General features: G+C 37.4%; 1 protein-coding gene across 1 annotated transcript; it reads right to left on the reverse strand.

The window, feature by feature from the left end:
- Positions 1-3,852: 3,852 nt before the first annotated feature.
- LOC149410580 (uncharacterized) lies at positions 3,853-23,942 on the reverse strand. The gene is made up of 10 exons (XM_089647829.1): positions 23,735-23,942; positions 15,807-15,984; positions 14,579-14,726; positions 12,288-12,369; positions 11,584-11,893; positions 10,637-10,812; positions 9,690-9,883; positions 8,233-8,404; positions 7,379-7,480; positions 3,853-6,314 (listed from the first exon to the last, which is right to left on the reverse strand). Exons 1-10 carry the CDS (start codon positions 23,789-23,791, stop codon positions 6,180-6,182), a joined length of 1,554 nt encoding a protein of 517 aa, XP_089503955.1. The 5' UTR covers positions 23,792-23,942; the 3' UTR covers positions 3,853-6,179.
- Positions 23,943-25,117: the final 1,175 nt, after the last annotated feature.

Below are 25,117 nucleotides of genomic sequence, written 5' to 3' on the forward strand. Positions count from 1 at the left end.
ACACTATCCCGCAATCTACACTACTCTGAAGCAATGCAGCTGGTCTGAACTCTAGTTTAAAGGCGCTATCAACTTGCGCCTAGTAAAACACTATCAAGCAATCTACACTACTCTGAAGCAATGCAGCTGGTCTGAACTCGAGTTTAAAGGCGCTATCGACTTGCGCCTAGTAAAACACTATCCCGCAATCTACACTACTCTGAAGCAATGCAGCTGGTCTGAACTCTAGTTTAAAGGCGCTATCAACTTGCGCCTAGTAAAACACTATCCCGCAATCTACACTACTCTGAAGCAATGCAGCTGGTCTGAACTCGAGTTTAAAGGCGCTATCGACTTGCGCCTAGTAAAACACTATCCCGCAATCTACACTACTCTGAAGCAATGCAGCTGGTCTGAACTCTAGTTTAAAGGCGCTATCAACTTGCGCCTAGTAAAACACTATCCCGCAATCTACACTACTCTGAAGCAATGCAGCTGGTCTGAACTCTAGTTTAAAGGCGCTATCAACTTGCGCCTAGTAAAACACTATCCCGCAATCTACACTACTCTGAAGCAATGAAGCTGGTCTGAACTAGAGTTTAAAGGCGCTATCAACTTGCGCCTAGTAAAACACTATCCCGCAATCTACACTACTCTGAAGCAATGCAGCTGGTCTGAACTAGAGTTTAAATGCGCTATCGACTTGCGCCTACTAAAACACTATCAATCTACACTACTCTGAAGCAATGCAGCTGGTCTGAACTCTAGTTTAAAGGCGCTATCAACTTGCGCCTAGTAAAACACTATCCCGCAATCTACACTACTCTGAAGCAATGCAGCTGGTCTGAACTAGAGTTTAAAGGCACTATCAACTTGCGCCTAGTAAAACACTATCCCGCAATCTACACTACTCTGAAGCAATGCAGCTGGTCTGAACTAGAGTTTAAAGGCGCTATCAACTTGCGCCTAGTAAAACACTATCCCGCAATCTACACTACTCTGAAGCAATGCAGCTGGTCTGAACTAGAGTTTAAAGGCGCTATCGACTTGCGCCTACTAAAACACTATCAATCTACACTACTCTGAAGCAATGCAGCTGGTCTGAACTCTAGTTTAAAGGCGCTATCAACTTGCGCCTAGTAAAACACTATCCCGCAATCTACACTACTCTGAAGCAATGCAGCTGGTCTGAACTCGAGTTTAAAGGCGCTATCGACTTGCGCCTAGTAAAACACTATCAATCTACACTACTCTGAAGCAATGCAGCTGGTCTGAACTAGAGTTTAAAGGCGCTATCGACTTGCGCCTACTAAAACACTATCAATCTACACTACTCTGAAGCAATGCAGCTGGTCTGAACTCTAGTTTAAAGGCGCTATCAACTTGCGCCTAGTAAAACACTATCAAGCAATCTACACTACTCTGAAGCAATGCAGCTGGTCTGAACTCGAGTTTAAAGGCGCTATCGACTTGCGCCTAGTAAAACACTATCAATCTACACTACTCTGAAGCAATGCAGCTGGTCTGAACTCTAGTTTAAAGGCGCTATCAACTTGCGCCTAGTAAAACACTATCCCGCAATCTACACTACTCTGAAGCAATGCAGCTGGTCTGAACTCGAGTTTAAAGGCGCTATCAACTTGCGCCTAGTAAAACACTATCCCGCAATCTACACTACTCTGAAGCAATGCAGCTGGTCTGAACTAGAGTTTAAAGGCGCTATCGACTTGCGCCTAGTAAAACACTATCAAGCAATCTACACTACTCTGAAGCAATGCAGCTGGTCTGAACTCGAGTTTAAAGGCGCTATCGACTTGCGCCTAGTAAAACACTATCAATCTACACTACTCTGAAGCAATGCAGCTGGTCTGAACTCTAGTTTAAAGGCGCTATCGACTTGCGCCTAGTAAAACACTATCAATCTACACTACTGTGAAGCAATGCAGCTGGTCTGAACTCGAGTTTAAAGGCGCTATCGACTTGCGCCTAGTAAAACACTATCCCGCAATCTACACTACTCTGAAGCAATGCAGCTGGTCTGAACTAGAGTTTAAAGGCGCTATCAACTTGCGCCTAGTAAAACACTATCCCGCAATCTACACTACTCTGAAGCAATGCAGCTGGTCTGAACTAGAGTTTAAAGGCGCTATCGACTTGCGCCTACTAAAACACTATCAATCTACACTACTCTGAAGCAATGCAGCTGGTCTGAACTCGAGTTTAAAGGCGCTATCGACTTGCGCCTAGTAAAACACTATCCCGCAATCTACACTACTCTGAAGCAATGCAGCTGGTCTGAACTCGAGTGTAAAGGCGCTATCAACTTGCGCCTAGTAAAACACTATCCCGCAATCTACACTACTCTGAAGCAATGCAGCTGGTCTGAACTCGAGTTTAAAGGCGCTATCGACTTGCACCTAGTAAAACACTATCAAGCAATCTACACTACTCTGAAGCAATGCAGCTGGTCTGAACTCGAGTTTAAAGGCGCTATCGACTTGCGCCTAGTAAAACACTATCAATCTACACTACTCTGAAGCAATGCAGCTGGTCTGAACTCGAGTTTAAAGGCGCTATCGACTTGCACCTAGTAAAACACTATCAAGCAATCTACACTACTCTGAAGCAATGCAGCTGGTCTGAACTCGAGTTTAAAGGCGCTATCGACTTGCACCTAGTAAAACACTATCAAGCAATCTACACTACTCTGAAGCAATGCAGCTGGTCTGAACTCGAGTTTAAAGGCGCAATTCCCTTGCGCCTACTAAATATGTTACCGCAATCTACATTACTTTTAAGATATGCAGCTGGTCTGAACTCGAGTTTAAAGGCAAATCGATTGCGCCTAGTCGAGTTCAGACCAGCTGCATTGCTTAAGAGTAGTGAAGATTGCGGTATCGTTTTTAGGAAGGCATAGAGTGTAATAATAATAATTGATTATAGTAAATACTTAACCACTAGAGGTTGTTATGATAACAATTGATTATAGTAAATACTTGACCACCAGAGTTTGTAATAAGAACAATCGATTATAGTAAATACTTGACCACCAGAGGTTGTAATGATAACAATTGATTATGGCAAAAACCACGTAGTGCGCCAAATGTAATGATTTAAAATAATATGGCATAACACGTTGGACGCTAATGTAAGAATTAAATATTATGCATCTTTTAAAACCACGTTGAGAGACAAGTGTAACCATTTAGGTTGCTGTATGTAAATAATATTGTGTTAAGAATTAAAGTGTAATGAATGGGGTTATTCAACTAGTCTAATGTTTTGATTCAGAAATTATAAATACTCCGGCACGAGACTAAATTAAAACAAAAAAGGAATCTCAGAGCGTCATTATTCTCGAAGAAGAATTAGCGGGTTGATTGTAAAAAGCAAGTCATAGTGATTTAATGTAAAACATAGGTAGAACATTATGATAACTAATACTGCAAATTACATAATGCTATGAACTAAAAATGGACGCAGTTTCATACTCATACATAGTAGGAAACAAATTTATATTTATCATAAACCAATTTAAGAGAATTAATATAAGATCAGTGCATGATGAAAACCTCCCGTACTTGTGCCGATCGCCAACCCGTCGAGCTAATCCCATCCGAGTTATTGCAATGACTGTCCCTCGAATGCTGCTTGCTCCCGCAGTCTCATTATCCGACCAACAATCGGAACAGCTGCTAATAAGTGTTGCCAGTCATAAGGCAGGTCTTGCTCTATTAAAATATTAACTATAATGGGGTACTTATTTTCCATCTGTTACATTACCCCTTTCGTTACAAGGTATCCTCGATTCTTTCAGTAATAGACTTTCTGGACAGCATCAGAACGGTTAGATTTACAACAAAAAACAATAAATTATGAAAAACTTATTTATTACTCCAACTTGACTTGTATCACATTTTTTTATAAAACATCAAGGACAAAATATGATTTATAAAGTTTACTTATGCTTTTTGAGGCACTTAAAAATATCTAACAATAAAAAATAATAAAGTTTTACATGTTGAGATTTTCATCCATTTAATTCATTGATTGAACAAACTTATATTCCATGAGTATAAAGGGGTGAGTATTAAAAGGGGTGAGTATTAAAAGGGGTGAATGTTGGGAAATGAAGAACATAATATGCAATACCGCAAATATAACTAAACAAATTGTTCAGGATTGAAAAGATCACAACTCATAGGGTATTGTCATTTGAAGCAGTTACATTATATTAAAAAATACAAACTTTTTAATAAAAATTCAGCAATCTGTGGATAAATATACTCATGGCGTTAAATCACTGAATTGGAAAAATTTAAACATTTGCGTTCCACGTTGAACAATATAAAATTGTATACTAAACATTATTATTTTTTGCAACTTTTGTGTTACAAAACTTTGGGAATGAAACATTTTAGGAATGGATAGATAGGATATAAACTACCAAATGTATTGAACAGTGTGAGATAGTTCAGAAGAGGCCTTTTGAGGAATGAGAAAGCCCTATCCAGCTTACGAACTAAAATAAAAGTAATTTAACAGTAGTGATTATTTATAGTAGATATAGAACTAATAATTGAGGGGTGTATTGTAAAAAGTTGGTAAAACACAATTATGTATAACAGTGTAACCCTCTTATAAGGTTTTTTATGGAAAAACCTGAATTCCGCTTTATTAATTTTCACCCAGATAAACTGATAGAAGCGTGTTGTGGGCGTGTTGATGTGCCCGAAAAGGGGACAAGCAATAAGTTGAACATTAATAGAAATACCCAAAATGTTATCACAATTGATTTCATACACTTTATTTAGCCCTTTTGACTGCAAAATTATTTATTTGGTAGTTTAGAAATGGCTCATTCGCTAGCAACGTACTGTCCGGACAAATCTAATTAGGATTATCACAAAACTGGCTCATTCGCTAGCAACGTACTGTCCGGACAAATCTAATTAGGATTATCACAAAACTGGCTCATTCGCTAGCAACGTACTGTCCGGACAAATCTAATTAGGATTATCACAAAACTGGCTCATTCGCTAGCAACGTACTGTCCGGACAAATCTAATTAGGATTATCACAAAACTGGCTCATTCGCTAGCAACGTACTGTCCGGACAAATCTAATTAGGATTATCACAAAACTGGCTCATTCGCTAGCAACGTACTGTCCGGACAAATCTAATTAGGATTATCACAAAACTGGCTCATTCGCTAGCAACGTACTGTCCGGACAAATCTAATTAGGATTATCACAAAACTGGCTCATTCGCTAGCAACGTACTGTCCGGACAAATCTAATTAGGATTATCACAAAACTGGCTCATTCGCTAGCAACGTACTGTCCGGACAAATCTAATTAGGATTATCACAAAACTGGCTCATTCGCTAGCAACGTACTGTCCGGACAAATCTAATTAGGATTATCACAAAACTGGCTCATTCGCTAGCAACGTACTGTCCGGACAAATCTAATTAGGATTATCACAAAACTGGCTCATTCGCTAGCAACGTACTGTCCGGACAAATCTAATTAGGATTATCACAAAACTGGCTCATTCGCTAGCAACGTACTGTCCGGACAAATCTAATTAGGATTATCTCAAAACTGGCTCATTGTAGTTTAACGACTTTTTACACTAGCACCATTTAATTTATTGGATTTATTAACGCCTAGAAGCCTATAAATATGACATTTTCAATATGAGCCCAATGTGACACTGCCTTACAAACTTTACGACACAATTGTGACACCCAATTTTAAAAGTAATACAGATAAAGGCCACTACACCAAAACTCTCTTTTAACATTTCCCACCTAAGTTTTTTTTTTTCGCTCCCTTGAAAACTTACATTGATTTAAATGTCCTAATTTAACCAACATAAGATGTATTTTTTGAAAAACTTTATAAGAGAGGTACACGGTAATTGTGACACCTTGGGCTTACAAATTTGACTGAAAGAATCACAGTGAAACCCACATTCAGGTTTCCAGTCTTGTATAACACCCTTGAAACTAAAATAAACACAAAAAAAATCCATATTTAACCACATATCATAAGGTTTTCTGATCCCACGAAAAAACCTTATAATAGGGTTTCACTGTCATTGCGACACCTTGGGCTTATTTGAAAGAATTACTTGGCATTATCTATCTTATTTACTATTGTATAACAGTCTAGGGCCCATTAATGGCCAGAGTTCAGAAGCCCCCGATGTGGCCAGAGCCGGTCCCGAACTGGAACTCCCCGTTGGACTCCTGGGGAGCCACTGCCCCATCTCGTCCCTCGTCCTCTGAGAAGAACACGTCCAAAATGCGAAGGGTCTTGGCGTAGATCTGGAAACAAAATAAGGTATTAGGATAAAATGAAAAGAAATGGAATCACATATACAGTCTTCTTCTTCTTTCGTATGGTGGGGGAGGGGTCAGAGGGGGACATCTAGGTCTGCGAGCCAGTCTAGGGCCTCAGGCGTCGCCATGTGGACCTCATCAATCCCGCCGGGGAATGAATGGAGCGGGCATTCGTTGACCACATGTTCGGTGGTCTGCACTGCACCACATTCACACATCACCGACTCTTTAAGGCCCATCTGTGCATCATGTGGGCACAGCGGCTATGGGAGCACCTTAACCTATTGATGGCGGACCAGGTTTTGTAAGGCAATGAGAACCCAGGCTGTCTCTCAGTGGGGTCCTGTATGAGATTGGCCGTTTGCCACTCAAGTTTCCACCTATCTTCTGGGGTGAGAAGTAATCGGAGGAGCCTCTCTCCTTCCGCCCAGAAGGGCTTTCGGGAGTTCAAGCGGCATGCCGGGTGGGAGACGAGGGAGACATATACAGTGAAACCTTCATAAGAAATTTCAAGCTAAAATTTTTCATTTTTCAGTTCCTTAAAGGCTGCAATTAAAAAGTGGCTTATATGGTTTTCTAATAGAAAATTCGGATTCCTTGGCAAACCTTATAGCAGTTTCTCTGTATCTTCAGAACCATTGAAGAGATAAATCAATAGTGTGTAGGAAGCCGACTTTTCCTTACTTCTGGTGAAATTGGGAGCAGTTGGAACTCTTGTACGGTACTCACATGAAAAAGCAGAATATACCTGAAAATGTCCCTTTTTGCCCAAGTCTTAAAATTTATGACATTGTTATTATTGTCTGCATCCCATTTAAGAGGTTTTACAAGTTCGGCAGAAGTTTTTTTCATCCGGACTCTTGGAAAACTTCTTAAGAGAATTTCACTGTACTTATTTATATTATACTTTTATTATTGCATGTTTTCAATTGTTCAATAAGAAAAAAATAGTGTTGAAATTCGAGACAAGCGATGGTGGTAAAATTAAGAACTAAGTACAAAGAACATGTTGCACTTTTACTGGCATTAGACGGTTAGGTTATTATTACCTCTTCATTCTGATGATGCTGTAGACTCTCCAGCTTGTCCAGGTTTCCGTCCTCCTCGATGGTCATGCACAGCGTCTCTAACTCTCCTAGCATCTCAGCCCTCTGCAATACAAATATAAACTTTAGTTTTCTATTACTGCATTCTACTCGGTACCGATTATGTGCTTTGGTTTTTTTTTAACCTTCAACAGTAATATGTGTCTGTTGAGATTGTGGTCTTTTGAGATTTTTTCAACGGGTTACCTCAAAAGATTTGTCAGATTTATAATTTAGAAATATATTCCTGTTCGACATTAATTGGCCAGTAGATTCGCTGTTTTTGAACATATACCAAAATGAAATACTGTTTTTGAAAGAGGATGAGAGACTCTTTTAGATTATAATACTACAAACAGACATATGCAATTAAAAAATTACTTCGGAGGAATATTTTTACAGTTTTTTTGTTCTCGTAAACTGTAAATATAAAACTTTATACGAAAATAAAAAAATTTTAATCACATATTATTGTAAAGGTTATTGTCACGTCACTTTGTTTTCGTTTCATAAAACAAAATTTGACAAATCTTTCGCAAATGAAACAATGAACACAGAAAGTGTCTATGGTGAACATTTATATACAAGATAAGCAAGGTGTTGCCACTTTCTAACGTTACTTAAATCATAAATCTACAGTGATACAAAAGAAAGTAGAATGACTTTTATGAGTCCCTATCAGTTTGTGCCGTAAAGTACACAAGAATACTCTACTGCTGTCAGTGTTCTGTGTACAAAAGGACACAAAAAGCCCCAAAGTCTCTCCAAATATTTAAAAAAAATAATGATGTAGTTGCCAAGCAGGTGGCACACCATACCTTGAGCAAGTTGGCAAGCCCATCAAGCACCACCAGCGTGGTCCTGGTATCGGGGCCATCGAGCAGGGCCAGGTAGGGCTTCAGGGCCCCCGCGTTCAGCAGGCTGCCCAGCTGCGGGGTACTCGCCTCCAGGGTCATGTTGGTGATGGCCCACGCGGCCTCTCGCTGACATCTGTATAAGACAACAAATGGAAGATTATTGTTGTGGAGAGAGTATTCTTAAACGGCTGAAAGGGGCATTTTTGCCAAAGTTTGTACATTGAGTTTTTGTCATGATCCACAATTTTGATTGGTTTTCCATAATTAGGCATTATTAGATTAGATCATAATTAGATTATTGGAAAGATACATATTTTTAACAGACATATTTTTTTTATATATTCAGAATCAGCGTTTGTTGATCTATATGAATACATGTTTTTAAGCTATAATATTTTTCACTCATGTTCTTTATTATTTATTTATTTATTTGTATTTATATTTTAAATGCATATTTACAGAATAAAAAATTCCAATAACAAAGATACATTATACAAATACAAAATCGTAATTGCCTAATTAGCGATTTAAATTTATTAATGCTCAGGTGGAATGTCAGGTGGTCGATGTCAGAGGCTAGTGAGTTTAGAAGGACTATCATTCTTCCGAGAGGCATTGCTAATAAGTTAGTTATAAAATTTTATTCTTAATTTCTGGATTGTTGATGTGACCGTTCAACAAGTTATAGGCCATCATCAGCAACGCAGCTTTCCGCCTGTTGACAAGACTATCAATACCCAGCATTCCGGAAATGAAGGCTGATGGGTATAAATAGGGATAGTACCTGAAGTCTCTAAGATAAAGATAACGTAGAAACTTCTTTTGTACTTCCTCCACCATTGAAGTGTACGTAGCATCCCCTGGTCCCCATATTATTGAGCCACTTTCCAAAATACTACGTACTAAGCTAAAATATAGCAAGCGAACCACGGCAGAGCTGCAGAGATGCCTGGAGTTACATAGCATAAATCCAAGCATTCTCAAAGCCCTGCTGCATATCGTTTCAATATGAACGTGAGATGTTAAGTGTGGGTCAAAGGTTATTCCCAGATCTTTCCATTCAGAAATGTGTTTAAGAGAACATTGGGACATCCTATAGTTGAAATAAATCACAATAGTATGGCACATTATGGCGCATTTCTTAAAATTAAAACCTAATTTATTAATTTGGGATCTAATGCAAAGTTATCAATTTTTACATCCAACATCATTGGGTCGGTGGATATAATTGCTTCAAAAGTTCGTAAAGCATTTTTACTAAAAAATCAAAAATTTTCGAATTCTCTTTTTAACTAGAAGTGTGCTACAGGAGAGCAGAATGTAAATTAAACTACTAATGCGTGAGATTTTTTTTACCAACAATAATAAAATAAATGTATAAATAATTCATAAAAAAGAACCCTTAATCGTATAATCACCTGGGTTCGGAGTGTGACAAGACCTTGACCAGGGTGGGCAGCATGTCTGCGTCCACAAAAGCCTGGATCTGCGGTGCCGTGCCCGCCAGAATGTTGCAGGCCGCCCACGCAGATTCCTTCACAATAGCGCCGCGCGGTGACTGCAAGAGCTTGCGCAGCATCGGCAGGGCTCCACTCTCCAGGACTCGGTCAGTCTGGGAAACACAAAATATAACATATAAATACACAATCATTAATGTGGAGACTAGAAGTGGGTCCTGTGAGTACTTTTCGTTACTGAGTACAGTGAGTACAGGTACAAAAAAATACCTGGTAAAAATACTTGAGTAAATATTTTAAACAGTCTGTAGCGAGCTAAACTAAAACGTATTCAACAGATAATGCGATTGAACTGAAACTTCTACGTAAATTACGTGTACTACCGTAGGCTGAATACGCGTTACTATCCTTTTTCCTCGTACACCTTTCTAATAGGACCGAGTGAAAGGGTAGTATTTTACAGTGCATCGCATCAAGGCAACCGACAAAATATATCTCTTTCCCTCTTCCATGGAGTTAATCCGGAGTGTCAAGAGTACTTCCATTACACTCCACTAAAGAAATACTTCTTTGTTCCTTTTCCCCACACAACTTTCTAACAGACCAGAGTGAGAAGCCAGTAGTATTTTAAAGTAAGTACTTCAAGGCCTGTGATATTTACAATTATGTACTAGGAGGTGTTTTAAAAATTTGTCGCAAGTACAAAGTACGGCATGAATTTAACTGGTACTTTTACTGGGTACAATAAATACGTCTCTCCTCTGGTGGAGACATAGAACTTGCACATCGCTGGCAGTGCCGGTTATACCACCAAACAAACAGATACATATACAATATGGGCACAGTATCGGCTATACCACCAGACAAACAAACAGATGACATTACTGGCAGTGATATGGGGACTCTACCTGCACATCGCTGCCAGTGACCATGTTGCCCAGTGCCCTCAGCGCAGGAGTCTGCACAGCAGGGGCGGGATGCCCCAGCAGAGGCACTAGCGCTGTCAGGACCCCCGCCTGCTGCACCGCCTCGATGCGCTCGTTGGGCCCGTCCGTCAGATACGAGAGCGCCCAGCACGTGTCCGCTATACGACCAAACAGACAGATTATGTTATATTCCAGAACAATTTATAGAAATAACGAGGGAGTACTGAGGTTAGTAATTAGTCCCTAACGAGGTTGTATAACTAAAGAACTGTATTAGGAGCTTGACTATCTTTAAGTCCTCAAAATTCTGTACTTCCAAGAATGAACGGTAAAGACAAAACAGATAAAAACGGCTTTGGAACATCAAACAATATATTCAACATAAAAATATATCTAACTAGCTAGTGTTTGAGAAATCTCTTTAAGGATTTAATTATTTGATTTCTTTTTTAAACAATAGCAGCCTTACTAAAAAAAATGTTGTGTAAATATTACACGGTGCATAAGGTCAGAACGGTGAAAACTTGACTTATTACCATGTCATTTGGTTAAAACAGTCTTAAACCAGGCTCGAGGCAGGCTTTACCACACCAACGTAGAACGGGCATGTAAGAATCTTATTAGTAAGACGTAAAATTTTTAAAATAGAGGTTATAAACAATAATTTCAATATAGAAAAAGACACAATCTACATTACATAAGTCAAACTCAGCAGTTTGGCTCGCGTGTTGATACGCACCTTTCGATAAAACGATCAAACAGAACAGTGACAAAATAAATAAAAATTATGAAAGATGTCGGGTTAGTTGTTTGTTATTTTCTTCACATTTTTGAATGCTGTTTTTTCACTGTTCGGTTTTGTCATGAAACCACATTATTAATACCCGATCGGCCTCTGTCTGCAGAAGTGCACTATAGGATATACCAACCTAGAACATCCTTATCCTGGCTGCTCAGCAGCGAGGTGAGCACCGGCAGCGCGGGGGAAACCTTGCTGAACTCCACCTGCGGGGTCTTGTTCCGGCACAAGTTGGACAGGGCCCAGACAGCCGTGCGCTGCAGCGAAGCGCCGGGGGCCCGGAGCGCCACCATGAGGGGCTGCAGTGCCCCAGCCGCCAGCACGCGGTCGCGAGCCCAGGCGCCCTCGCCCGCTATGTTGCCCAGCGCCCATAGGGACTGCTCGCACACCGACGGGTTGGTGGAGGAGATGAGTGCGACCAGCGGGGGAATCGCTTCAGCCTGAAAGGTTTAACATTCGATTTAATTCACTCACTTATTCATTTTAAGAACATTGCAAATAAAATTCCAATTCGTTTTTAAAAGATACATAAGGTAAACAACAAGGGCCTTTATAATAAACGCATTCCAAGTCTTACACAACTGACAATTAACCCCTCAGGCATATTCTGTCAGAAGGTCGGAGTATTTCCGCTTTGCAATAGATGGAATATTTCTGAATGTATCCGAAAGCTAAAAACTGTTTTCGAAAGGTGATGAAATAACGCTAACATTTTTATTATTAGAAATAAACAACTTTTTTGAAAAAGTTAAAATTTTTTTTAAAGGTTTATCTTACGTTTTTCGTTTTTCTTACACAAAAAGTTTGGAAACAGTTAATAAAAGTTAGTATTACCTCTACAACAGCCGTGGTCTGTTCGGAGGTTCCTGAAGCAATGTTGGTGAGAGCCCAGGCTGACTCAAACTGCAGATCCGTGCTGGAAAAGAAACATTTCATCAATATTTTGATTGACATTTCATTTCATCAATATTTTGATTTACATTTCATTTCATCAATATTTTGATTGACATTTTATTTCATAAATATTGTAACGTTAAAGAATTATGCAAGTTTGGATTGCCAGGGCAGTGCCCGATTATTGTTTTGTTGAGAGTTTTTCGGGTGTCTGCCCTGCGATCGGTTGGACGAGCGGGCAAAAAAATAACGCGGGTAGGTAGATCGGGAACAATACAAGAGAGGACGATTCCGCGGTGTGCGTGGCATTTTGCGAGAAAAAATGGATATTGAAAATAATGAAAAAGATCACGCGGATACCATGAACCGATCCTTCGGAGTCTTTCCGTGTAAATTGACAAAACATAAAAGAGACGTTTTGACTCCTGCGCGAGATCAGCCGGTTCTTAGTTCGAGTGTGGTTGTTCCGTGAGATTGAAATGTTGAAGGATACAGCCTTTACGTGTAGACTAACCAAACATAAAACAAAAGTTTTGACTCCTGTGTGAGATCGGCCTGTTCTTTGTTCGAGTGTTGTTGTTTGGTGAGATTAAAATATACTATCAGTTATTTGGATTAAAAATGGTTTTTATTTGTGAGTGTTTTGAAGAGTAATTCCTTGCAGACTACACTGGATTACCAAGCATGCTGTCGGGGTGACGCAAAGATGGAGCATCATTGTCCCGTTAAACGTTCAATGGATGCTGATTAATTGAGGATGGCACCTCGCGCACTCCTTCCCACGAATCTCTACCCGGAGCTAACTCATACGAATTTCGCGGAGACCTGTCGTCCTGCTAACCGCTGGCGGACTCTCCAAACACCTTCAGACATGACAACATGATCAAGGTTATTCAATGCTTTTACATATTCCGCCTCCTTGCCTTAGCCCCCATCATAGCCCTGGTGATTGACAAGGGTTCATGCTCATAAGACGTGACATCAGAAGTGACAATATTTTGACTAATTTTTTTTTTTTAAATATCCTAGCTATCTTATAGTCTACTATTTGCACGTAGAAAATAGAAACAAGGGTTATGGGCCATGAACCAGTATAAATCAGGTATAAAATTGTCAGCCATACTTCTGGAAATCGAGTCTACATAATCTTTCATAACCTTTTTAATCTACACACCAAACGCTCAACTTTCAAGTAGCTTGGTGACCATAACTCCATTGCGTAATGAAGTCCTGGTTTAACTCGATTTTTTTCTGTTTTAACTCGATTTTGCATTTCTTCTGTCTATAAATTTGTTTGTAAGTTCCGTTTCACGATAGTGGCCATTTTAATGTTTCAGTAAAAATTCTATTATCAAATCTTTCTTTTTCGTACATTTTTAATATTATGGTATGGTTGTTTCTTTGGATAAATTGTATAATTCCTTTTTTGAAATAAAAATGTAACTACGTAATTAACCCCTCCAGTGTTTGAGGGTCGTATATGACCGGGCGTCCAAATTTTATAAAAGCATTTTATCTTTTTTTCTATCATGCGAAAATACTTAATTTTTTGTGAAGTTAGAAAATGAAATAATAATTCTTTCCAGTTTACCTCAAATATTTATACTGAAATCCATTATAAAATCCTACAAATAGCCAAAATGAATACTTCATATTTTGAGCCACTATCGTAACATTCAGTTTAACCTTAAAAATTATTCCTTATATTATATGAACGAGATAAAAGTGAAGGTACAGTTGTCTCACAAATTCCCTAAACAAAATTAATGTGTTTTCCAAACATCGAGTTCTCTCAATTTTTCTATGATTGGAGTAAAAATTGAAGTAAAAATGTGGTTAGCGTTTTTGACATTATTCACGTTTGATATTTAAAATTTTACTTTTTAGAAATAGTAATGTTTATTTTAAATGCACACACCGAAAAGATAATTTAATCTAGTTTCTAAAAAGAGCATTTGTTTTTACGGAAAATTTAAAAAAAAATGTATATATAAAACTGTACAAAAGTGATGAAAATACTGAAGGGTTAAGTAGGTAGGTTTGTAATTATCTACTTACAAATCTTACCATTTCAGAAGAAATGTTGGTTTTGATTTATTAAATAATAGAAAATTAGACACTTCTTTGGACAAAAGGTCTACTGTTCACAGAACTACTAGTTTCTATTGTCTATAATGCCACCAAACATCAAATGAAATATCAACAGCAAATAATGTTAATAATTTGCTCACCAGTCCTCAAACTGCAGAAGCTGCACCAGGCGTGGCACACAGCCGGCGTTGACCAGTAGGTCGATAGGGGGGTTCTGCTCGCGGGAGAGTGTTTTCCTGGCGGCGCGCGCCCCGGCCAGCTGCTTGATGCGGTGCTCGCTGTTGAGCGCTGGAAGGGTTAACACATATCTTAATGTTAGCAGCTAATATATAGACCAGTCCTGGGTCGAACCCGATCACAAACCATCAATGGTCTATCGCAAGGCTGCCCAACCTTTTTAACAGTTGGGCGAAATTGACGATTAAAAATCACTGGCGGGCCACTGAATGCTGACGGTTCCTATTTCCATGGGGGGGGGTGTTATTAGAGAACTATAAAACATAATTCCCCACAAAAAAAATTCAAAATGAGTGCTCCCCACAAAATATTTATTTTGAAATCCATGGGGGGGGGGGGTTGTTACAGAACTTCGCTGAGAAAAATTCCGCACACCCAAAAACATCATAATATCATATCATCATATGTGATTCCCCACAACAATTTTTCGAATTCCATGGGAAGGGGGGGGTGGCTACAAGATTCCATTTCGGACGCAAAAAAACCGGTGTATTTTTTGTTTAAAAAGTAAGTTCAAGAGGTTAGATTTTTTCGTCGCTGATTCTCGTTTTGAGTAGCCTAAATAGCGATAAATCGCCTTCGTTGGCAACACTGGTTACCGCGTGCAAGCTGCATTGTTTGTTTTACCGCGGGCCCGCGACTTCAAATTGGCGGGTTTTTTGAAAATGGTTCACGCGGGCCACTTATAATTCGTTCACGGGCCACAATGTAGCCCGCGGGCCTGGGGTTGGGCAGCCTTGGTCTATCGGGTCACTTTCTCAAAAATGATTCAACCATTTGATCGATGAGCTGTCAGCTCAGTCAGTACCCGTGATAGCGGTGGCGAGCAGTGTTTCCAACTCAGCTCCTTTAGAGCTAGATCTAGCTCTAAATTGAGGCAGTGAGCTCTAAAAAATCTGGCTTGTTTTTTCAGAAAATCGAGCTTTTCAATACAATATAGGGGTGAAAAATACGTTTCAGGGAAAGGGGAATAAGCACAAAAATGTAGGGAAATTTTGACATATTCGATTCGATATTATTTTGTAAATTTTGTGGGGAATTATTCTTTCCTGAAATTCCATTTGCAATTTGGAGCCCCTACTACCCCTACTTAAAAATCTCCTACTACCATTACAGTAATAACGTTATTACCTTTGACGATATCATCCAGGGGGGGCAAGCGCTCGGGGCTGGGGCTGGTGGGGTCCTGGGGCGCCTCAGGGCTTAGGGGGCCGTCCCCGGAGCCGTATGCGCGCCGCTTCTGCAGCTGCTCATCGCGCACCGCCTTGCGCAGAGCCACACTCTGCTCGGCACGCTTTCTGCGCAGATCCTAAATATTACCACAAAACACCGTTAGTAAAATGAATGTAATGAACTAATCACGTCATTTCCACATAAGGGCGACTAATGTATGGACACGGAAGCAGAAATGAACCCACTTCCCGCATCCCATCATTGACAATGCAATCTCTGAAATTGAATAACAATTAAATATACTAAATAAATGCCGGTCTTGCCCAATCGGCATTCAAGGTTTTAACGCGGTTCACTCCAGTCCCTGGTTTAAAAGACATTTTAAAAATTCACAGCAGTTTAAGAGACAGTCCCTGGGGAGGAAGGTTCCACCAAGTCGAACAAAAAAAAAATCTTTGAAAATAGACATAGGGGGTATTTCACTATCTCTGATTATGTTCTGACTAAGCACTAATCCGCGGATTAGTCATTTTTTCGAATATCTGAATTTTCACTATATCTGAATGACGCTAACGCTAGGGTTAAAGTTCGATTTGACTAATCAGTGCTCGAACCTCACGTTAGGCGCTATTCCTCAAATCAAAGATGGCGTCAAAACATTCCGAGTTTGACAGCGGAGAAGTGAGTCAAATTTTGTTGCGAATTATTATGGATACCGAGGTTTTTGATTTACAGAAGCAGGTGAAAGGGCGGCGATGCGAAGGCCGCGAGTTTTAAGAGCTCGAATGAATTTGAATGCTTGTACAGGGTGCACCAGAGAAACTTACTTATTTGAAAGTTTAATAAAAACAAAAGCACTGTAGTTATTGTTGTAATTCTTTTTTTATTTGAAAATGCAATGTACCAAGTTTTTTTTCATACTGTCTTAAAAATTACATCTTTTAAATGGCGACCCTCATCGCGCATACACTGGTTAAGTCGTTTTTTGAAGTTTTCGTCCACTCTTCTCAGCATATCAATCGGAATATTGACAATAGCATCAGGAATGTTGTTCTCCAGGTGATCTATGGTCCGTGGTCAATCGACATAAACAAGGGATTTCAAATAACCCCATAAAAAAAATCACATGGAGTCAAATCCGGAGAGCGCGCCGGCCATGGGAGATCGTCTCGGAGAGAGATGAGGCGGTTGGGGAAATGTTGTCGCAGCAAATTCATGCCCGCTGCTCTCTAGACCACAGCATAATGGCAACTGACGAGAGTGGGAAACAAACTTGGGGACGTCCTCCTCCAGATGCGCCCCCTCCCGCCCCTCTACTTGCCCAACTCAACGGTCGGGAATTTTTTCAAATAAGTAAGTTTCTCTGGCGCACCCTGTATGATCCACCCTGAATTATTTGATTGTGTTCAAAATAAGAAACAATGTATTAATTCGACACGAATCTATCTAAAATGACCTGATAGTCAACATAACATAACCAAAAAAATGCACACTTTGCGGTGTGCGGACTATGGCGGGAAACTGGATGACGGCGTTGACCACAGATCAATTGGCGTAGACGCTAGCATTCCATAGACATTGCGGCAAAACATGACAGGCGTGGCAGTAGATGGGGTAACTGCAAACATTTTGCGATGTTGCCAGACTATTTCGAGTGTTACCTATCCGGAAGCTCGGCAACAATGGTGAAACGGTCGCCGTTGAATAACGAAGTTATTCTGATCTTTAAGGCCAGCCAACGGCTAGCTAGTCAGATATTTAGCCCGACATAGTGAAATACCCCCATATTACAGTAAAAAAAACTATGCTTTTTCCGGGTTGATTTTTATTTATTAATCTCGAGTTAGGTCACACCATTGTGTGTTCTAATAAATAATGTACAAATATAAACATATAACAAACATCGAAATTTAACACATTATTTAAAAAAAAAAAATTATTTGTATATTGAATTATAATATTACAAACACATTTATGATTGTGGCGAACATATTTTGTCATTTCTAATTTGTTAAAGATATTTTCTATCACAGTAATTTTTTCCATACAAGTTAGATTTACGTCTAATTTTTAAACGAAATGTTATGTTTACAGACCGATAAATGTATATTTCTACCAGCGACTTTTAGGTGAACTACAGTGCTAATGTTACAAAAAATGGCAGTATTGATGTTGTTGTAGCTGAAAACTATTTTTTATTTTTTTGTAGTAGAAAGATTTTCTGGCAAACTCAGTATGGCCGTGCGCCGCACGAATTTCCTGAAAATCTTCATACAAAAAATCGAATTTTAGAAAAAAAATCGTTTTCAGCTACAACAACATCAATACTGCCATTTTTTGTAACATTAGCACTGTAGTTCACCTAAAAGTCGCTGGTAGAAATATACATTTATCGGTCTGTAAACATAACATTTCGTTTAAAAATTAGACGTAAATCTAACTTGTATGGAAAAAATTACTGTGATAGCAATGATGCCATTTTTGTAATATTAGCACTCTAGTACACTCAAAATTCACGAGCCGCCACTGGTTTCTACATAATGTATTTAACCTTCCAGCGGGCGCGCTGTCGTAAAATTTACGACAGACGCGCCTTATCGCTTCCCCCACTCTTTCCACTTAGTTGTAAGCATCGAGCTTCGAGCTATGCTGGAGTCAAATCAAATGTCAAACATTTACCGCAAGATATAAATGTTTTTCTCAAGTGAGTTACGATAGGGCAGTTGAACCGATGACAGATGAAGAAAACATAAGCTTTCCAAAACGCGGTGTTTGTCGGTTATGTGCACTGGATAAGAAAAGATCCTCAGCATCAATGAAGTGTTGCAATTGCCAGTCCTTTACATGCAAGAACCATTCTTCAGTTGAGGTGGTTTGTAACAATTGTAAGGATGGGTATATTGATTATGACTAAATAGGTCGATAACAAATTTTGTTTTGAAATATTAAAATGTTTAGAGTGTTGCTTCGTTTTTTTTTTAAGAAAGTCAATTTTTTTTTTTACGTATTGCCTATTATCATTTTTCATATCCTTAAAAAATTCCCTAACATTTGTATAGAGAAAACACCACTTACATGGAGAAAACTTGATGACGTAAAATTTACGACAAGCGCCCGCTCAAGGGAAATTTCTCAACGCGCCCGCTGGAAGGTTAATTTATCTTTTATGTATATATGTTTAAGTTCTGACTGATCTGAATTTATAGTTGACTAAGAAAAATATATTGGTTCACGCATGACGTACACATAAATGTGATGCCATATCCCTAAACTAATTAATAAGAACAAAAAAATATATATTATCTCATTATTACCATAAATAATTAGAAAGGAGAAATTGTGTAAGTACGTATTAGTATTATGCACATTGCTATTTTTTGGAATATTACACAGACATATGAATATATAGACTAGAAATTAAAGGTGAGGGGTAAAATCAACTGTTGAAGAACGAAGGGGGTAAAGCTGACTGTGATTCGTCAATAAATCAATCTGACAGTATATAGGCATCTCGCATTATAATATCACCATTTAGTTCTTAAAGTAAAATCTGCTTTTGAATGAATAGATATTTTTACATGGGAGCGCAAATTACTCGCCACGTTATGAACAATTTGCGAAGTCCAAATTACGTATTTAGTTAAGACACTTTTATAAATGTTCATAATTTACTTCCCAGTAACAACGATGCGCACACTTGAGAATCGCTACATTCGACCAGATGTATCTCGATGTGATAGTAATGTTTCTACAACTGATTCATATTATACGATGTGAATAAGCTTAAAATGATGCTTACATATAGAATGTAATACGACAATTGGGTTTATTCTCTGTTTCACATCTATTTTTACAAGTTTTCATGGCATAAGCCACTATTTTGCCGTGTTATTTCATAAAATGCCTCGACCATAGCTCGACGCTAGTTCAAACAAGAATGATGACGTCACATTCTCAAGATTCACGGGAAGCCATACGCGAGCCCAGCCGGCTCCAATGGAACCGGTATGGGGAGTGGGGAATAATACGCTTTTAATCACTTAGGGCAGGTCTACTAATATTCATATGTCTATGGAATATTAGCATTTTTCATTTCCTCACATTCACACATTGTCTCAGAGGTCATTGACACTTTGTTTGACTTGTGCGAATAGTTGCAATGATGACTCTTCAACTTAAATACTTGTTTAAGAATTTATTTCTGTATATATGAGTATTTCTCAAAAAAAGTGTACATTTTGGAAAAATAAAGTGTGCCTACAAACAGTTCAAAAATTTCACATGTTTTTAATTAATCATACAAAAAAAATATGCACCATTTTGTAGAATAAATATTAGGCTTTAAAATATCGAAAAATAAACATTACAATCGTATCAATTCGCAAATATTTTAATTTTTTTAAAAATATCGATTTTTACCTTCCATACAAAATGAAATTGCCACCCTACCCACCTCATTTGTTTATACTTCATAAAATGCGATAATAACGTTATAATATGTGATTTTTTGTAAGTTTTAGGGTCTTAATTAAATGTAGTTTCTGTGAAAAGGTAATTTTCTATGGGGTTTCATAATAAATTAATAATTTATGCACAAAAAACAAAATGAGACATCACCATTTACTTTTTAGTAACTACTCTTTAGTTACGTTTTATTAGTACTTCCACCGTAATTTTTTAACCCATTTGTAAAATTTAACATGGGCAACACTAGCCTCTTTCTGATTAATTGTTGGTCTGACTTCTCCGCCATAACATTAATTGTTAAAATCAGTAATAACGTGTTTCTTTAGTGGGACCACTATTTCGTAACAGAAAATATTTTAGCCTTTTTTCACAAAACGGTAAGTCTTTTTCTACTCATCTTTTTGTAACATGTGCGGTACGAACATTGCTAATCTTACATATTAACACTTTTAAATTTTATCAAACCATTGACTTTTTATAACATAAATTCTTATTACAATTTCGTAACGTTTGTTATGAATTTCGTAACGTAACGAAAAAGTTCAATGTAAAGCTGAGTGTACACAGTTACAACGTGATTAAGAAAAGTAAGTATATTGTAAGTGTGTCTAGCATTTTTATGAAAGTCTTATGTAAGTTTAGTAATAATGTAATATATTATGCACAATGCACAAATATACATATGTATTTAGATATAATAGGAAAAAAATAAATATTATTATACCATAGAGCAGATCTGTTGATGGCGCTGAAAAGTAGGTAGGTTGTAATACATAGGATGCGCTGGAAATTCCTGATGGTCAATGGCAGAGCAGGTGTCGTCGGACTTGTATGTTTTATCATCGCGATTATATGGCATTATACATAATGACAAGTACTTGAAGATCAAGCTGAGCCGTCCAATACTGGTTTTATTTTAAATAAGCTTGAGGCACTCATACACACTATCCGTTCTACAGGCGCTCTATACAATATTTATAAGTGCCTTAAGTTTTTATAAAAGCTTATTTAAATATAAATTTATTTTTATTTACTCTGATAAAACCATAACTACAGCATAATTTTTTTTTAGGAATGCCCCCAAAAACCAATGCCAAAAATCAAAACGCTTACAGAGAAAGACTGAAAAAGGAAAATACAAATGAATATGAGGAAATACGAATTAAGCATTTTACAAAAGTTATAGATAATATCAAAAATAAAAAAAAGAAATTCTTACAGAAGAAGAAAACGAAGAGCTACGGGCAAAGTGGAGACAAGCCAATGATAAAAGAGCTGAAAGAAAGAAAAAGGCTAATCCTACGACACAAGACAATAATACATTTGAACGTAGAAAAAATAATAAAAAAATCCTAAAGGAAAGACTACAAAAGCTGACTGAAGAAAATACTCGATTAAAAAGTCGAAATAAGAATTTAAGACAGTGCTGTAATCGGATGAAAAGGCAAGTGAATATTCTGAAAATATTATTGCATAAACAAACTAAGACTAATAATGATGCTATTCCCATCGAAACTGGATTATATAATAAATCGGAGATGTTATAATAGGAAATAATAATGCCATAAAAAATAACACTGATATTGAAAATATGAATAGTGAAAATGAAGATTCTAACAAAATCAAAGATAAACCATGTGGAGTGACTATCTTAAAAACGAAAAATTGGAAAATATATATACAAAAAAGAAAGTGGTTTGTAAGGGCCTTATCTCTAAATCTCTATCACTAAATGACTATATTCATGCGCCAAAGCGGAGTGATAAACCAAAGACTGAAAAACTGACCAAATGTGTCTCGGAAAGATTTCAATTATTATAAAGATGAGGAAGAAATTTATAAAACGCTAATGGATAGTGATTCAAACTAAATACTTGTATGTTATTAAATTTTTAATAGTTTAAACAGTTCCTGTTCTTTAATTTCTTAAGATTTGTTGAATATTGTGTTAGGTACTTCAATTTGGGAGCTGATAATTTGATTAAAAACATTTATTTATACTCCCTTGTTTTTTTTTAAACCCCTTTGGTATAACAAAATACAAATATTTGGGTCGTGAGTTTATGTACGTTTGTAGTATGTACAATAAATAAAAAAGTAAAGGATAATTACTTACATTTAAAAAAGACGACAACTAATTAAATTGAATAAATAATAAAAAAAGTAAAATAAAATTTGCCATTGTGTAAACAAGCCTTATGTTTACTATTTAGTTACGTCTTATGACTATTTCGTAACACTATTTCGTAACTACATTTTCGTTACGTACATTTATTTTGAGAAATACTCATATAATGTTGTTAGTATTTCCCTCATATTGGTAAATAACCACTATTTAGATTTGTAAGTTAATTTACTGTAACAGAACCAGAAACCATAGTGTACCCAGCGATAAGAATTTTTTCCTGCCGACAAACCGATTGTGGGCTGGTGCCATTAAATTTAGCCCTAGCTGGAATTTTTTGATTTGCGATTTAAACCTATATGCCATGAGAAAGTGCACAAAATTTTTTAACAGAATCGCTTGCGCTTGAAACACCAGAGTTCATTTTTGATTTCACCCATCTAGTCCCTCGAAAAGGGTCTGGTGTTCCAAGGTTCGGGGTCAATAAGAAATAGCCAACACTACAACCCTACAGAAAACCCTCCACACAGCATTCCCAAAGATGACAGGGAAATCATCTCACTCAGGCGCTTCAGTGTGGAGTTGAAAATAAAATCGAAATGTTATTTTTAACACCAAATCTGAATAGCCAGGTAATGCAAAAATTTTCCTATTCCTCATTTTCTTCCCCTCCCCACTTCCTTCAGCCTTGCAACATATTCAATTGGGGATGCCAAAAACCCGCTGTCTCCGTCTTGTGTCCCAACTGTTCATATAAAAAAGTCAGCTGTATTGTATGTCTTGTTGCTTGCACAATTGACTATTATTATGTGAATTGCAGGTTCACTGCAAATATCTTATTATTTGTAAACAATCTTCGTAGAACTAAGTTAGAATGGTGAAATCTCCAAGTTTAAATGTCGGGAAAACATGGATGACCGAATTTAAAGACCAATTTCCGACCACCCAATGAAAATAATGTTACTCTTGCTCTTTACTAGATTCGAACCCACCACCATGGATAGAAAGGATCCAACCAAATAAAAAAATCATTGAGATATTAAAATTTAACTAAACATTTTATAATAATATAACTTTTCAAGCTATTTTATTTCATCTTTGTTTGGTTCGTTTTAACAAAGAATATTATCCAGCCGCGTGTTTAAATTGTACCCCAAAACAAATCGTAATAAAGATACAACTTCTATATACTAGAAAAGCGAGTAATGAAACAATTATAATGCACAAAAATTAGGTTACATCCTAATGTTGAAAAGAAAATTGTAAGTAAAAATTTGAATAAAAAAATTATCACCTGTGGTCCTTTGGATTTGAATGCGACCAACCTAGACTTGTGCTGACTTTCAGACATTTTGAAAACTTAAGATACCCGTATGAAACAATAGTAAATTATATTAACGAAAGACACACGGAATCGACGAGAACACTATGTAAAAAATTGATATAAAGAACGATCAAAGAACTAAATTTGACGACCTTCGATGCTACAATTCAAATCACAACGGTTCCGTTTCACCAACACGTGTTGCCCGCCGTTAAATTTAAAATGTGACAATATGGCAGCTGTCATTCCTGTCGGTAGTTGTTTATTCTAGTAGCTACCCAGTGATGGTACGCCCGAAATTTTTAGTTCCCTAGATTTCAGACACAATGAGAATAGGTCTGGTATTCTCTATTGCTTAGTAATGAATTCCCCACAATATTTTTTCGAATCTCGAGAAGAATAATTCCTCACAACATTTTTTCGAATCTCGAGAAGAATAATTCCCTACAATATACATCAGAATTTATTTTGTGCTTTTTCCCTTTTCCCTAAAAAATATTTTTCTCCTTAGATCTAAGGAAATTTCCCTATACATTAGCGGTTATGATTTTTGGCTGTAAATCCAGAGGTCGCGGGTTCGAGGCCCGGCATACGTTATTGTTTTTTTTACTTATCATGTCCGTTGCCACAAATTTTTGACGACGTAAACCAACTAAACCGGTTATTCTGCGTGTTATTTAACGTAATATATCAACATTTAAATAAAAAAAATGTGTTTTTCAACACTTTCAGAGAGGTAGATTATGTACTCTCAGACTGGTATTTTAGAAACTTTGTGTGCTCGACTAGAGGGAATTTCATCGTGGTTAGCCATAGTTCCACTAGCTCCGGAGAGATGGGGCGTTTTTTTCAAATTTGGAAAAGGCTTGGAGCAATTTTTGTTTGCGAAAAGAAAGATTAAAAAAATTATAAATGCCATTTAATTTTTCTGACGCTACTCGATTTTTCCGATTTCTATTCGTTATACCAAAAGCATCATTCGTGCGAAGGATCTTTTATAATTCATAACATTCATTTTGTAATACGAGGCATGACAAATGTTCTGCAAACTGGATCCAACCCACACGAGCATAGTTTTGAGATAATTCAGTTTTAAGGAAAAGTCGGATTTAAAAATCATGCGTAATTATAATTGTCCTTATTTCTGTTACTTATGTGTCATTTCGAAATGTAGGATTTTAGAAGATGGAGGAATAGAGAGATAATCATTCAAAATGGCGTGGATCTTTTCAACAAAATCCTATTTTGTGGGTTGGATCCTTTCAACAAATAGGTACAGATATACATGATAAAAGATATATGACTAAAGGCAATTACATTTTATGTATTTTTAATTAGAAATATCAGAAAGGA

This window comes from Hesperophylax consimilis, chromosome 27 (assembly GCF_061612785.1).
Source record: "Hesperophylax consimilis isolate HC1 chromosome 27, BYU_Hcon_1.0, whole genome shotgun sequence".
Lineage (NCBI taxonomy): Eukaryota > Metazoa > Arthropoda > Insecta > Trichoptera > Limnephilidae > Hesperophylax > Hesperophylax consimilis.

Excerpts from the sequence above, each read along its gene's own strand:
- LOC149410580 (XM_089647829.1), bottom strand. The coding sequence starts at position 23,791 with ATGTCTGAAAGTCAGCACAAGTCTAGGTTGGTCGCATTCAAATCCAAA. Across the intron at positions 9,884-10,636 it reads TCACTGGCAGCGATGTGCAG|ACTGACCGAGTCCTGGAGAG; the intron begins GTAGAGTCCCCA and ends TGTGTTTCCCAG. Across the intron at positions 6,315-7,378 it reads AGCATCATCAGAATGAAGAG|ATCTACGCCAAGACCCTTCG; the intron begins GTAATAATAACC and ends TTTTGTTTCCAG.